At 35.0% G+C, this 16,278-nt stretch overlaps 1 protein-coding gene across 1 annotated transcript; it reads left to right on the plus strand.

Annotated features, from left to right (window-relative positions):
* The first annotated feature begins 304 nt into the window (after positions 1-304).
* cd4-1 (CD4-1 molecule) lies at positions 305-15,608 on the plus strand. The gene is made up of 11 exons (XM_043260075.1): positions 305-382; positions 7,838-7,951; positions 10,392-10,482; positions 10,574-10,723; positions 10,807-10,950; positions 11,551-11,799; positions 12,094-12,477; positions 14,214-14,468; positions 14,560-14,666; positions 14,791-14,837; positions 15,060-15,608. The coding sequence occupies exons 3-11, from the start codon at positions 10,428-10,430 to the stop codon at positions 15,094-15,096; spliced, it is 1,428 nt and encodes a 475-aa protein (XP_043116010.1). The 5' UTR covers positions 305-382; positions 7,838-7,951; positions 10,392-10,427; the 3' UTR covers positions 15,097-15,608.
* The last annotated feature ends 670 nt before the right edge of the window (positions 15,609-16,278 follow it).

Consider the following 16,278-nt stretch of genomic DNA (forward strand, 5'->3'; position numbering starts at 1 on the left):
TTTATATTTTTTTCCACACAAAACAAGTGTTATTTTGGGTGAGCTAAGCCTTTAATACCGTTTGTTTTGCATCGATTTTGAGTTTATAGCAAAGATTGTCTATTTAGATAGGCAAAGACATTAAAATGCAATAGAAAGGAGCTTTAGGAAATCCATTGGTGTGATAAATCATGCGTGACACTGATATAGGAGTAAAGTACTTAACTGTCAGAGTAAAAACAAAGGCATATGATAACGCAGACACATGAGCGTAGAGCTACGCAAATCACGTTACGGTTTCCTGTCGTGTGTGTGTGTGTGTGTGTGACAGAGTGTGTTTGGAAGAAAATGTCAGTATCGCTCTGAGACCCTGAAGAGAACACACACTCATCTCATCACTACTGTGAGTATTCTTCTGTTACTAAACACAAAGCGTACTGCTTTTTGTTAGTGTCCAGGCTGAACGCCTTTGTTTTCTCATACAGCATCAAAAGCGTTTACCCTTCAGCTCAATGTCTGACACAAAAAGTGGGCTTTAAAATATTATGAACAAAACGACAGCGGTGGAGATGTGTTTGGTAGTTAAAAATGTTAACTAGCAGCTTGTTTTGATGAATGCAAACATACGGTCCAATATACATTTTGAAGATGCTATTGTAGCGTGAAGTTTTGCGCGTGTTTTAGATGCCGAACTGTCGTTTCTGATGTGCTGTTTGTTTCAGCCTATTCATGGCACTGAGTGATCAAAAGTTTCATTGCTAATGATAACACGAATAACCATTTAAAAAGAGAGATGCATTATTTACATATAAATATTTGGGGTTGTTTTTCAGATATTTAAGTGAAAAATTGTGTCAGAGTAGCTAATGTATTTTTGCTTGGCAGTAAGTGTTTGTAGATTTCGTTTTATTACTCTTATTGCTGTATATATGAAAGATTTGAAATTGTATTCATAATGCAGAACATTAACAGATACGAGATGTTTTTGTATTGTGTTTAAGTCTTAAATCTGTTTTGTAGGCCAAGGCCTCACTATGGACCGTTAATTGAATTTTCAAAAGGATTTGATATTGACAAGGTAGACTTTTGTAAACTGAAAAAAGATTAAGACAAAGGCTTTATTTTTCAGTTATAGTGTTTTGTGAAACCGATAAGCTTGTGTTTTAGGTTGTCAGTTTTGTGATGCGTTAAATGTTTACACTCGTAAAACACGTTCTGTGTAGAAATGCAGGGTAAAATATGGTCAAACCCAGTTATTGGGTGGTTTTGAACCAGTGGTTGAGTTACTACTGCTGGGTCAAAACAACCCAATAACTAGATTTGTCCATATTTTAACCAGCGCTGGTTATTTAACCCAGCTTTTTTTTTTTAGAACAATTGCACTGAATCGGTTAAATAGGACACTTTCGTATTTACCTTTTAAATTTAGTATTTGCAAAATTTAATTCAAATCATATGAGGTAAACAACCATTACAAAAAAAGTAAAAAAAGGGCGCTTACAAGCATTTTCTTATCATTCACACAAGTTTTACATTTATATTTTCAAAGTATAGTTATGTTGAAGATAATATGTATATATCACATATTGACTATATTGGTTCAAAAATGTGCAGGTCCGGAAAGCCGATCTTTCTCTTTTTTTAGTTTGATACTGTCTGTGCTGGAAACAAAAACTAAGGACAACTTTTGCGCATTACAGCAATGATTTATTTGACAACATCCTCTTTTAATAGTTTTACCTAGTCTACTCCATCAACATTATTTGCATTTCATCAAATCCTTTTTCTATACATTGCCCGCAAAAGTCAGACTTTAATGCGACTGCAATGTGATATATTATCAAAAATAACATCAAAATATAAAAGTGGCATCTGAGAATATCTTTTCCGGCATGTGTTTTCTGATTCCGATAGCTAAAACACAGTATTAGCAACGGCAAGGTCATAGGTTTGATTCCCAGGGCATTCGTGAAACTATAGTTGATTTGGATGACAGGCTGCCAAATGTATACCCTGGCTTTAAAATTCTATTTCCTACATGAAGTAATTTCCCCTTAGTGTTACACAGGTGTCTTAGCAGATGAAACCACAGGTGTATCTTATCACATTAACTCCTCCGACGACCTAAAAGCATCCAAATACTTCTTCATTCGAAATGCGAATTTATTATAACAGCATTCAGAATAACTATATGCATGTGCTGTTGAAAAATCAACAATGCAGTTTAATCTAATATTTTTCTAATGCAGTGATTTTCATATGTTCAGCTTAGCTGTCCAAGCACATTATGAAAAATACGTTACGATATAAATACAAACGGATGCTTGATCTACTATGCGCCGCTGTCAGACATTGCCGTCTTTTGTTGAAGATCCAGTTTTGTTCCCTTTGAGGAAAATCAGAAACAAAACATGGAAGAGATCCTTCTCAACCGTATTAATTTAAGTGTTGTTTTTTTTCAGGAGTCCAACATTGTAACGCATTGCATCCCTAAATTGAATAAAACATTCAAGCACGTCAAAGATATCATGTAGGCAATCTATTTGTCAGCGTATTGTACTCAGAATGTCTGAATATGGTTATCTTCCATGCACGATCATTTATTCTGGAAATATTATTACCATTACCATTCCAGCATGAAAAACTTTACAGAAGTCTAAGTCATCAAAACATATTCCCAAAATTCAGCCCACCAAGAGCACTTTTGGCCGCACAGGGAAATTCATTGACATATGTTTTTAATAATTACTTTTGGGTTACATTCACTTTATATTAAGGTGACATTATTACAATATAATAACACAAGCAAGTACGATATATACTTATATATAGGGTTGGGGTTGGTTTAGCACGGTTTGGCATTACGTATTTATGCAGTATTTACTATAGCATGTACTTAAAGTGTTATCTCATCTTATGTTTTTAGTTATTTTAGATGAAGCAGTATAAATGATGAAAGTGTAAAACAACAGATGTAGCGATGGATTTTATCTCCAGTCGTTTGCGTCTAATTCAGCGGCTTGTAGTTGTGCCACGGTGTATAAAAACACTTGTAAGACAGACACAAAGTGCTTCTAGACATACACTGAGATGAACAAAAATTCTGGATCAATATGATTAATAAGCAAAATCATCAAAATATAATATCTTGCTTACACCAAATTCCTTACAATGGGTAATGCATTATGCACGAGGCATGTACCGCTTCAGATTGTCAGGCAACGATTTGTATTTCTACCTATCTGTCTGATAACATAACATTATGCTCAGTATCATGCATTACCTTTAAGATTATCTTTTTGCGCAGAAACAGAAGTACATATTCTGTTCAAATGTAGGAGTGCTGCTATTTTAAAGATTATTGTACCTAGTATGGAGTACTGCGTATACACCTCCTTCAAACTCCTTTCATAAGCTGACATCACTGCATGTTTGCACATAACTGAACTTTTATATGCCAATAATCCATTAGCCAAATACATAGATGCATACATGCATAAGCAGTATTTCATACTAAGTACAATAATCTTTATTATAGCAGCACTCCTACATTAAAGTTCCAGTGACTGCTACTGAACACTGAAGGTATCCGTGTGAATCAGTCGGACAAACTATGTGGAACAATGCTGATAAATATACAAGGGTATGAAATAGAACTTTAAATGAATACCGTCTTATTACATTATTTCATTATAGCTGAAATTTTTATTAATAAAATAAAAAAGTCATGATCGATTTACAATTTTATGTACTCTAATATAACGACGGGGCCACAACATAATATTTTTATCTTCTGAGAATTCAGTCTGGCAACAAACATCCTTAAATGATGAAATATAAGCCAACAAGCGTCTTGAAATCATGCAGTCAAGAGAATAAGCAAGCCAAGTGCGAAAAGGAAGAGCAACATGTAGTGCATCGTCAAGCACAGAACACGTGTTTCACACAATGTGGAATTAAACTAAGAAATACTGTGTAAATGTGCTTTAATAGTCAAGAAAACACAGTGTTACATCCCAATGGGTGACCGTTAATTTTCATCAGTGCAGTACGTGACACATGACTTTAACGAGTCTGAAAATAGAGCGCACCTGTGTTTGATTTTGGTGTTTGTGTGCTGCTGTTATGAAGGAGGGAGTGATTTTCATAATGAGAGCAGGATTCCCTCTTTCACAGTGTGTCATACAGACATTTTTCTCTATTTCTCATCCTCTCACTTCAGCTTTGTCCCACACACATACCACACATTTTATCAAAGGGTTTTCCTACCTGACTCATAGTTTTATTATGGAAAAGAAAATGCAGTCCATTAGAAAGAAATGAGCACGTGCCTTATAGATCTGGGACTACCGTTAGTAAAGCAGTCAACAAGTCAGTGTGTTTGTTATGTTTCATAATGTCCTTTCAGTTTGTCACATTCAGGATGTCTAGTGGTTTTTAAACAGCCATCGTCGCATCCAAATGTGAACTGTGAAAAATGAAATAAATACATTTTTAAAAAGTCATATTTATAACGTATGCTCTGCATTTCAGCGGAAAAGGCTCTGCATGAGAATGGAAATGAGATCACTTAAATATAGGTAATGACACAGCAGAAGGCAGATTCCCGAAAACGAGTGTGGCCATTTCTGTGAAAATACGTCAATAATAATAGCAATAATTTGCAGACTTCAGCAGAAATAGACATAACATGCTAGAAAGAAAATTACGTGAAAAAAATTACGCAATGGAACCAAATCAATCTGCACAGCGAGGTTTCGAAATCTGCCGTCAAAAATATGATCTAATCTTCTATACATTAATCTAAAAATACACAGTTAGGTAAGCATCAGACCAAATGTCAGTAATCTCGCGGTCTCTCAACATCTCTTTCCACTGACATTTTGCCAAGCTTGCATTTCAAACCTACAGGACTTCATTAAATGGAGGAGGTTTGTAACCGAAAACTCAAGAACGAAAGAGACAATTGCAATTCGTCTTTCTATGTAATTTCCATTCACTTTTCCAAAACAGTTGGTCTACCACGTGAAACTCTTACTGTAGAAAACCAAAAGCAACGGCGTCCATCTTAGTCCTCTTCAGAGCTCGGCAACATCTGAGACGTCTTCAACATTTCCTACGGCCCACAGTCTAAGCAGATGTGTGTGAATCACTCGACGTTTTTTTTTTTTTTTTTTGCTTGAGGGATCCCCTCTTAGTCACGTAAACATAGCCTAATAATAGCATAATCTTTTACAATATATGCATAAAATTCTCACTAATTTCAGCAGACCGCACAAAGGCTGTACATAAAATGGCAACAAAGAAGAAGAATGCAGATGGTTCGCCCCAAAAATACCTTGAGACAAGCTACAAGGGCAAGATGCGTGGGAGACGGAGACAATATCAGTCTTTGGTTCTTCAGTCGAGTGCACACTGAAATGACTCGCTAAAGGGGAAACACGTAATGAAAACCTGTATGGGACATATTGAAATAAATCGCCCACTTTTCCTGCTTGCTTTCTTTCTCTCTTTCGGTAATGATTATGTTAGTCTCAACGCCTTTTCAGTCTATGTGACTAATGAGGGATCCCTCTAAAATGGGTCTTTCCTTTCGACACTAGAGAGAAAAATGATAAATGCTTTTAGCCAGTTAGATGCGAACGGCGGACATGAAGAACGGTAAAGCTTAAAGTACCGTATTTTTTGAAGAAGACGAACAGAGCACGGCAGGAAGAGAGAGAATGACAGAGGGGTGAAACCTCAGACACAGATGTGAGGCAGGCGACGTGTTTGTTTCATCCTTCATGTGGTTCCCCTTAACAAACCACTCCTGTCCTACAGCGCTCAAATATGCTCTACAGTACCTGCCGCTTTCTCGAGCTTTTCTTTACCGTGCTTATTTTTCTACAGCAGGATGCTTTAATCAGTTTTAAATACTAAAGCCGCTGCAGAAATCTTTTTTGTTTCTGGTCTTAAACAAAAACAGACTTAAATCAGTGAGCCGGTGCTTAGAGATGTTTCAAAGAATTTGGCCGAAACAACAACAACAAAAAAACAAAGATAAAGCACGCCAGGGCTGGTTCTAGTTGAGAATGGTGCTCTTTGCCAAACATAATGTGCCGTAAAGAATGACTGAAGTATCTTGTGAAGTGTAGCTTGTTTAGGTGTGCGTGCAGACTTACGAATCGCTTTTGAATCCTCTGTAACGCAAATGTATCAAAAATGATTAAGACTCACAATACAGTGAATTTGTACTTGTGCGGCATTTCATTCGGTGAGTTTCAAATGGTAAGATAAGAGACGTGTAGTGGAGAAAGATGCTGACTTGACTTTTATTGGTTTCAAGTAAAAAAAAAACGAAACACATTGTTCTCTTTTACTAACCACTTGGATGGTAAAATGTATTACATAAGCTTTAATTCCAGCTTGTGTTCCTCTGCTCATCTTATAGCAGAAGTGATACATTACAGAGAAACAGTCAGCATGTCGAATTTGTCCAGTTTTAGAGGAAGATAAGCAGTGATAAATTGCAGCATTTTAATAATAGGCCTATGAAAAACATATTCAACAGTTTATATGACATTACCGTTAAAAAGGAATAATGATCTCTAATTAGATCTATGATGTATATTTATACATTTCATCATCGTTTGCGTGATAATTCCTTATTACATAATCATGCATTAATGCAATCATGCATTGTTTTTGTTTTTCACACATTTTTAAGCGCTGAGAAAATAAAATAGAAAATCTTTGTTGTAATTTACACTACTGAGTGTTTTTGAATAGTATTGATCTCTCTATCAAATCAAATGTATCTGTGGATGTATACAGTTATTCATTTTGAAGTCTGGATGCCGTGTTTTATGCTTATTTAGCAACACTGCGATTGCTTGTAAACATTACAATAATTCAAGCTCTTGCACTGAATTATCTCTTCATAGTGCAGTCGTTATACATTCTATAACATTCCACCAATATTTGCTCAAGATGTACACGCAGTCGGGGATTCAGATGAAGGTTGAAATTAGAATAAAGGATCTCTTGGGATTTTTTTAAACAACTAACAGATTAAAAGAAAGCATACATTTATGGACAGTGGAAGAAAAAAACAAAACAAAACAAAAAAAATTTAAATAAAAAAAAAAACTGAGGAATTTAAAGAAATATTTATGCTGCTGGGCTCGGAGGGTCAGCACTAATAAAATTAATTAAATAATAAAAAGTGTTTTTTAGAGTAGATTAGGTTATTATTAGAATTGATCAATTTGCTCTGTAAGCTCATGGGTATTAATAGGACGCTGGCATTTAAAAAACAAAGTATATAGACAAGATAAAGTCAATTGTACAATAAAACTTAACTAAACGAAGCTAAACAAAAACAGACAAAAACTACAATAAAACTACGATAAAACTACATAACAACGAACAGTTCAAAAAATAAAAAAGGTCAAAATAAATAAAATCAAAGGACATTATTCTTTACATGATAATCAAACACATCCGTTACGCAGACCAGAAAAGCCTACTCCGAAAAATAGCACAGCGATGTATAATTCAATGTATAATTGGAAACTTTCAAAAACTGATTTAATTTCATGATTTTAAAAGACACTGTGACTTCTCCCACATGGAGCCGACTATAAATTTCTATTATCTATTATTATAAATTTATCACAAAATTTTATAGTATATTATATTTATGTTTTGGAGGTAGAAATATCACGGTTAAAAAGTAATTATCATACACATTTGACAACTTGCTTGACAACTCAAGATATTCAGAGGAAAGAATGTTAAACTTTTTTTTTTATTATTAGAAATGTTAATTCAACAGCCTCATGACGATAACCGGACTTCTTCTTTTACCTCTCAGGCCAATCAGACGAAGGGGAGGCGCCAGCGAAGGTTAAATAGAAATATTTTGGCCTGTAAGTGAACACATCGGCTGCACGACTGAAGAGGAACGATAAAGAGTTTTGCTCATAAGGTGAGTATTTACACATAAATGTACTTTCAGATAAACCCTGTTATCTACACATGACAACTTACATTTTTTTATGATGAAATATTTAATTTAATCTGTTAATGTCTTTTCGAGAACAGAATAGGTAATAAAATCCTTTTTAATGTTGATCTTTTAAAACCTTTAAAAAGCAAAATGAATCTGCATTATTTACTGTGAATGGAATACAGTAGAAATTAATGGACATGTTAGTCAAATTTGCATCTACATATGTTTGGTTTAATTAATCTGGCGGCATGTACGAAACTTGATTCATGTCAAAGTTTAAAACAGAAACATGTAAACCTTCCAGTACACAATGTAACACTAGACATCAAATATACGGGATGTAACACCGAAGTATATTCTCCTAGTGCATGCGATGCTGAGATTATCAAAAAATGTACGTAGGGACTGTCTTCGGCTCAGTTATAACACAGACAATTAATCACATATGCGATATTAGATTAAATGTTTGCTTTATATAGTTTATATGTTTTTAACTAAACCGAGCTATAAAATAGCTTGGCATTCCGTCAGAATAATTTATATTAATATCCAAAAAAAAGAGCATGAATGAAAGTGGCTATGCTTAATTCATCAAGCCTTATACTTTTGTTTTGCCATCCATTTATAAATTGACTAGTTACTAAAGTCCCCCTTCCTCCTGCTCCATCTCTGTGAGTCTGTTTGCTGTTTAACCTCCATCCTGACCACAGCCCTGATCATCTGTCTTTCTGGGTTACTTGTTCAGGTGCAGTCTCTGGCTGTCTTTATCTCTACATCTATCGTGTCTCTTCTTTGTGCTTCTTCTCGCCCTGTTTGTTGTTTCTCAGTTTTCACAAACTTTTCCCTCGTTTCTCGCACATTTCTGCGCCCCACTGGATACACAAAACTTAATATTACAATTAATCGGACCTTATTGTAATAAGTGGCAGCAAATCGAGGCAAATGTTTATTCCAAATCAGAGCAATAAAACATGACCAAAATTTAAAAATGTAGGTCTCATAAATGTATTACAGTTCATTTTATTTAAAGCGCCTTACATTCTCGGGGGGCAAGCGCTGATCATTGAGTGATGCTGATTTAATTTAGCCGTTGACAACAGACAAATGGCACTTTTTTTAATTCAGACAAATCATAGACGCATAAATAGCATGAACCACTATAGGCCCGTGTCAATATTTAGTACCCCACTCAGCAAGAGAAAGCGTTTCCTATATTGTGCATTATTGCGGAGTAAATGTTATTGGATTTTTAGTACTTGTAATAAAAAATAATATACCTGGCATTAAAAGAAAGTCACAAACTAGTCTTTGCAGTGCACTTTTGAGTGCTACATTGCTCTTTATTATGCTGCAGAAGTTATGCTTATTAAACATGTTAATTGCAAAAGAACGCGCTACTTCATGTATCAATAACATATATCTTGTTTTATTTTATATATAAATGAACTTTTTCGTCCTATGAATCTTGAGCTATTTTTTGCTTGGGGGTTCTCAGTTGCAGACATTTAAAAAAAAGAAATTACTAAAATTTAAAGTTATAAGTGGAACAATATTGCCATGATTATTATTATTTTGATGATTTTCTTAAATGTGCATTTATGTTTGCGCATTAGCATCTTAAAATAGTCATCATTTACATTTATTTACGCTTTTGTCAGACGATTTATCCAAAGCGACTTGCGCTGCATTGAAGTATTTATTTAAACATTTCATTCATTCCTTGGAAATTAAACCAAGGACTTAGCATTACTAGTTTAGGAATCTTCTTCTTGAAGAATACTGTGAAATAACATTAAAAATGTTTAAATAATAAAAAAATAAAAATACTGCGTATATACAGTAGGCCTACAGTATAAAGCATTGCAACAAATAAATTAGGACTGCATTTTTCTGGCTTCTGTCTCTTCAATCTCTTCAAAACGAGTAAAAAGAGAACAAATCACATGCACAAAAAGAGAAAAAAGGCAAGATCAGATATAACAGGCATGACACACACCGCACTCCAAGCACAGCGACACCACCAGCAGCGCCATGTGGTGTTTTTTTTTTTGTGTGAAGCGTGGAGAAGATCCGCCTTTCGTGGAACAAGGGAGGAAGAGAGGGGGTGATATTGAGGAGGAGGTGAAGAGGTGAAAACGAGAGGGATAAGAATCTCCTCCCTGTACAATCTCAGCCCACCACAGACATACCTCTCGCCCTCTTTTTCTCACCGTCTTTCTAGCTCTTCCACTTTCATGTTTCTTCACTGACACTCGTCTTCCTTTATGTCTGTAACCCAAAGCCCACCACAAAGCTTCTGTCTCCCCCTCGCTATCCTCCACTGTTTCTCTCAAGCAAAATCTGAGCCCACCACAAGCCCCTTCCTTCCTCTGTATGTTCATGCTCTTTGTGATTTCTCCATGTCTATGTCTTACAGATCACCCTTCATCCTCTCCGGCTCTTCTCCGACAAAATGTTGTTGCGTTGGATTCTAATGTCACTGTTTGTTCGGTTTCTCAGAGCACAAGGTAAACTGCAGATATCTATAGTTGTTATATGGCAATGAGTGTTAAATGCAGTCTAAGATTTTTTTGTCCAACATTTACTTCTGATTATTAGAAAACCCAGAAGTAATTTACGCGCAGGTAGGAGGGACTGTTATCCTACCGCGTTACAAGATAGAAGGAACTGAAGATAATCTTTATGTGAACTGGAACCGTGAAAATGAAGAAACTATCAGCAGAAATCCTCAGAGTGGGATCCAAAAGGGTGAGACGCATGCTTTTCACTGTACAGTAAAAACCAGGCTATAATGTTTGATATAACCGCACATGTATGTTTGTCTTTCGCAGCGAAAGAAATAAAGACACACGCTGATCTGACGTCGGATTTTTCTCTAAAAATCTCACCAGTACAAGATTCTGATTTTAAAACCTGGAGCTGTGAACAACATGTGTTAATGAAAAATGTAAAAAAGACCTACAAACTGTACCATGGTAAGAAAGAGTGTGTGAAAAACAGCAGAAAAAGGCGCAAATGATTTAGTCTCATCTTAAAGGTATAATTCTGTCACCCTCTTTTTTTCTGCGGGGCTCAAAGGAAGATATTTTAAAAAATGTTTTGAACTGTTCAGCATTTGACCCCGTTGACTTTAACACACAATATTTCAAAATATATTTTGTATTCCACATAAGGAAATTAGACTAGTTTGAATAAATGATGAAATATTTTTTTCTTTTAAAATGAGGAAATGACGCCGCATCTGCTGTCGAGCTCCATTCAGGATGCGAACGCAGAAAAAAACCCTCACCCTTCATAATTCGACTGAAAAAAGGGGGAAAATGCGCAATGAATTGATCTATTTATTTCGAATACAATCATGTATCTCCATATTACACAAATGAAGACAATGAGTTAAACGTGTATATGACCACGACAATCATATGGACCTCAACTCCGTGTTGCATGTTTGCCAATATGAACAGAGATGTACTGGATACTCCGGTTATAAACTTTTGACACTGTCTATAATTTGATGTGTAGGCTGTATATGTTCACATTACATAACAAGATCGCTTTTTTTCCTTCTGTTTCAGTCACTATACCCAATTTGCAACCTGTGATGGTTGGTGGCATTTTTTCTCTGCAATGTAATGTGGTATCTAGTCCACTTAAACCCAAAGTAACATGGATTACGCCTGAAAATTCATGTGATTATAAACGATATGACTCAAAATCAGTTACCATCAGCGATGTGTCTACGTGTCATAGCGGTGTTTGGACATGCAAGTTGGAGTATGGTGATAGGAGAACAACTGAAGCAACAACCAATGTTTCTGTAATAGGTGAGGCTACTGTGTCTCTGTCTCTCTCTTTCACTGTAAAAATATAATATAAATATAAGTCTACATTACATAAGAAACATACACAATGATAAAGAAAAACATTTGTGGATTAATAAGCACAGATAAAAGTTTTGTTTTAATCTCATTCTTTATATGTGTTTTTTTTTATTAAATATAAATATATATTATTTTATTCAGTTTAGATATCTCTGCTAGAAAAATTATTTTTTGGAATAATGAAATAAATAATAAATAATAGTAATCATTTTCTCATTTTCATCCCTTTTCCTCCAGACCTCTTCCCTTCTCCAGATACGATTTATACCTCTTCCCTATCACCCTCCTCTACAGTCAACATTCCTTGTTCCTTGTATTCTTACATTCCCTGGTCAGTCTTGAATAAAACTGGCCTCACTGGCGGTAGCTGGAGCTTCACTCCTCTCAGCGAACCGAAGTCAACACGGTCTCTCCTCAGCCTCAGTGTTGGAACGGTGGTCAGATGGGACATTGCAGACCGCACAGGTCGTGGGCCTACTGTAAAGGAAAGAGAACTGAAGGACCATGATTTATCAATTCGTGATTTGCACGTATCAGAGAAGATCAAGGGGGATTACACGTGCAGTCTGAAGTTCAACAGCAAGACCCTCAGCAGAAAAGTCAAGGTGGAGGTTCTGAAGCGTAAGTGAAACGACAAGTCTTTGGGGTCTGGTAATTAATGAACTTTCAGTAGTGTGACTATTAGGTAATAATGTAATTTTTGCAAGGTTTTTAGTAATGCAAGTCATATTCAGCTAGCGCCAGGTATGGCCCCTAGCATTTTGGGGACCATAAGCAGATTTTGAAAAGGACTGCTTTTTCACCAACCTCACCCCAACACGTACACCCTACCCTGACACCTACAGGTTCACCAAATTTACTCAGTAGCCTATATTTATTTTTACTGTATAAATAACTATGCAATGCAAATGATATGTATTGTACACAGTGAAAAATCTTTGACCACAATTTCAAAATCGCTAGCCCTCTAAACCCGGTTAAATTGAACTTACTTAAAAAACTTGAGTAAACTGGTTTCCCTAAAAATATGAAGTAATATTTACTCGAAAATTTGAAGTAATCATTACTTTAATATATAACAGTCATTTAACGACTATTTTAGGATGAATTTACTCATGACTCCCAGAGTTCATTGCGGCAGAATAAATTGTGCAGTTGTTTTGTTTTAAAGTTGTAGTTGTTTTTATTTGCTGATTTGTGTCAGTAGTAGCACAACAAAGAGAGAAAATAAAATGATTATGCAATTAATAAAAATAAATGAAATTTAATTGTTGTAATTTGCGTGCTGAATTATGAAGTTGGTATGTGACTTGAGCATAAACCATATATCCAAAATAAAAGCTCCTCAAGTGGTTTATGAAAAACATTAAAAGTGTAAAAGAGAATTAATAAACACCCAAAAAATACTCTAATATAAAATAAATATATAACTATACCATAACTCAATTAAAACAGGTCACCTTCTAAAAGCAACCTATTTATTATTTTTCTTTCTTTGACATCAAATAACTGGATTAATTCAACTGGTGAAAGGAATTTTTATTTTTCTTCTTCTTCTGTTATGTTATGTTGTGCATTAGCAACATATTAGTGCACTGCTGCCTCTTACTGTTTCATTAATGTTTATTGGTTCCTTTGTGGCTATTTATTTACCTTAAATGTTTTGGTTACTTGATAAAACCTAGTAAGTATAACAGCTAAGTACAGCTCACTAACTATAACTAAGTAAAGTAAAGTATTTTACAGTGGAAAAAACTGGATTTATATAGCATGAATGTTATCATTACCAATGAATGGGATACTATATTTTATTCAAAATATACTATATTGACTAAACATTTTCTTTGCTTTCGGCTTTAAAAGGATTTACCAATAAATGGGCTAGAATTAACTAATGTCACCCATTATTCTATTTTATTCAGAAAAACAAACCTAAATGTAATGAAATTGTAATTAAAACTTCAGAAAATTCCAGATAGCATGTGAAAGCAGTTAGAAAGCTGTTGGAAAGACTGATTCATTTTAGTGAACTGGTTTATTCAAATGTCAGATAAAAACACATTTGAGGGGGTGACATTTTAGCTATCTTTCTTTATAGCAAAATGTTGTACTTGTTGCACTTACTGCAATCTGTTTCGATTTAGTTTTATTTGTCGTGACAAATGGAGGTCCCCAATCAAGATTTTATAAGGCTATTCAAAGTAAAACTTGAAGTGTTCCTTTAAATTGCAGTTGATTCCTCAAAACTGGAATAAAGGATTACTGTGCATTAACTGTGGCCTGAAACATCTGCACTTACAATGCCAACATCTCTTACCTTATTTAATCTAAACTCTCTAAATTTCTCCTTCTGTTAGTTTCCTCTTCTAAAGGATCTCTAGTATATGAAGGCCAAGGCGTGAATCTGACATGCACATTAGGACATCAACACAGCTCTGACCTCGAGGTGAAATGGAACTGCTCGTCTTGCTCCTTTCTTTCCGGTCTCAAGCCTCCTCATCCATCTTCTCTGTACATCCCTGAAGTGAAACTGAAGGACAGAGGGAAATGGACATGTAAACTCTGGAAAAACGGGACTAAGCTGACATCCGCTGTGCTTGTGTTAAAGATTGGTAAGAGAAGTGAAAGAAAGGGGAAGGGAAAGGGGATACGTGTGAAATAAAAAGCGGGTTAAACTTCTCCTGTCAATAAAATGTTTTACAGAGAAAGCTCCAGTGGACATCTGGCTTTGTGTTGCCATCACCGGTGGAATCCTGGGCTTCATCTTGCTCCTAGTGATCATCATTATATTTATTCGCAGACACAGACAGGTTAATTTTTACTTTTTATACTCAGAGTGGTTTTATCTGATTTATACACCAGGGGGTCATTTGTGAAGCGTCTGAAAGGTGAAAATCAAATGCCTTATAGATTTTCGTTCATTTCTCTGAACAGGCGATGATGTACAGACGACGCAAAACCAAATTCTGCTGCTGCAAAAAGTGAGTTTGTTGGTTGTCATACTGCTTTCAGAATAACACATACAGTCACCCTATGATTTGTTTAGACACTTAAATGTGGATGTCATCGATACTCAACTGATATTTTGTGCAAATACCACATTTTGTTAACCAATGCAATGTAAATACATTTACAACTGCCTTTAAGTGTCCAAATACATTTTGTTGTTACTGAATATATGAAGATTCCTGTCTCTGTCTCAGTCCCCAGCAGAATCAAAAGGGATTCTACAAGACGTGAGGATGCTCACATTTAAAACATTTTATAACCATATTACTGTACAGTTGCCTGAACCAATCCTCCTGTGCCTGAAATGTTAATTGTGCAGATGATGCTGGAATTGTTTTTTTTTTTTTTTTTTTTACAATAGTGTCAAATACTCTCATAGCCACTTTATATACATGAACATGCTTGATCCCAAGCTGTTATATGCAACTCTGCTTTATCTCTTCTGGTGTATATAACAGGATATTATTTGTTTGGAGGATAAATTTGTTAATAGGATGAAACTCAGTGGCTATTGTAATCTAGGCGCAGTCATTATGTCTGTACTTTTTTATTATAATTGCCAAATGTACGTCTTTATATCGTTCTGATATTTTTAATCCACTCCTGCCTACTTGCTTACCTCCTTATCTTTTGAATGATCATTTGCATTTGTAAATTGTTTTTTTTTTATTTGTTGGTTTTGTATTTCTTTATTTGGGAAAACAGCAGATGAAATTATTAATAATGTAAAATAAAAATAAAAAATTATAATACAAAACTGTATGGTCATTCTCACTCAAAAATGTCATTTAACCCCTCAATAAGAATAAGAATATCTGCTGTCTCATCTTGAATAATTATGTTTCTAGTATAGATAAACACACAGATGTATACAGTATGAATAGATTTTTCTCCACAGTTAATAAAACAGTCTTCATTGCTGATGCTTAGAGAAAAATATGCTGCCAAATTGTTTTCATTTATAGAAACAGCCTTACTGCTTATTTCAGATATGCATCAAAATAAGCATCTACAAAACGTAGCACAACGTGTATTCTAATATCTTACAGTTCAGTGATGAGCAAAAATTTAACCAACAAAATAAAAACATTGAAATATGTGAGAAGAAGACACAAGACACAGATTTACACCGTAACGATCACCAAGACAGCATGGCAGATCACTTGTTTTTAGGGGACACATATTCATCTTAACCTATTTTCAGGATTATTGGAAGTAATTTTATTAGGTCATGTATCACATTTAGCAGATGTTTTTACCTTAGTCATTTACAAATTAGGAATGCAACAAGCAATTTGTTAGAGGCAATGTGTGATATGAGCTCTCTTGAGATCATTAAAGACCAGGCGTGACGTTGTGTACAGGGATCATTTGTTTGATTCACAATAATAGAAGTCCAGCCAGAAGGGTGTT

The sequence above is a fragment of the Puntigrus tetrazona genome, chromosome 16 (genome assembly GCF_018831695.1).
Source record: "Puntigrus tetrazona isolate hp1 chromosome 16, ASM1883169v1, whole genome shotgun sequence".
NCBI classification, from domain to species: Eukaryota; Metazoa; Chordata; class Actinopteri; order Cypriniformes; family Cyprinidae; genus Puntigrus; species Puntigrus tetrazona.

What these genes read in the sequence shown, in the direction of transcription:
- cd4-1 (XM_043260075.1), top strand. Translation starts at nt 10,428, where the DNA reads ATGTTGTTGCGTTGGATTCTAATGTCACTGTTTGTTCGGTTTCTCAGA. An exon ending in TCAGAGTGGGATCCAAAAGG is followed by an intron (nt 10,724 to 10,806) that starts GTGAGACGCATG and finishes TGTCTTTCGCAG; the next exon opens with CGAAAGAAATAAAGACACAC. An exon ending in AAATTCTGCTGCTGCAAAAA is followed by an intron (nt 14,838 to 15,059) that starts GTGAGTTTGTTG and finishes TCTCTGTCTCAG; the next exon opens with TCCCCAGCAGAATCAAAAGG.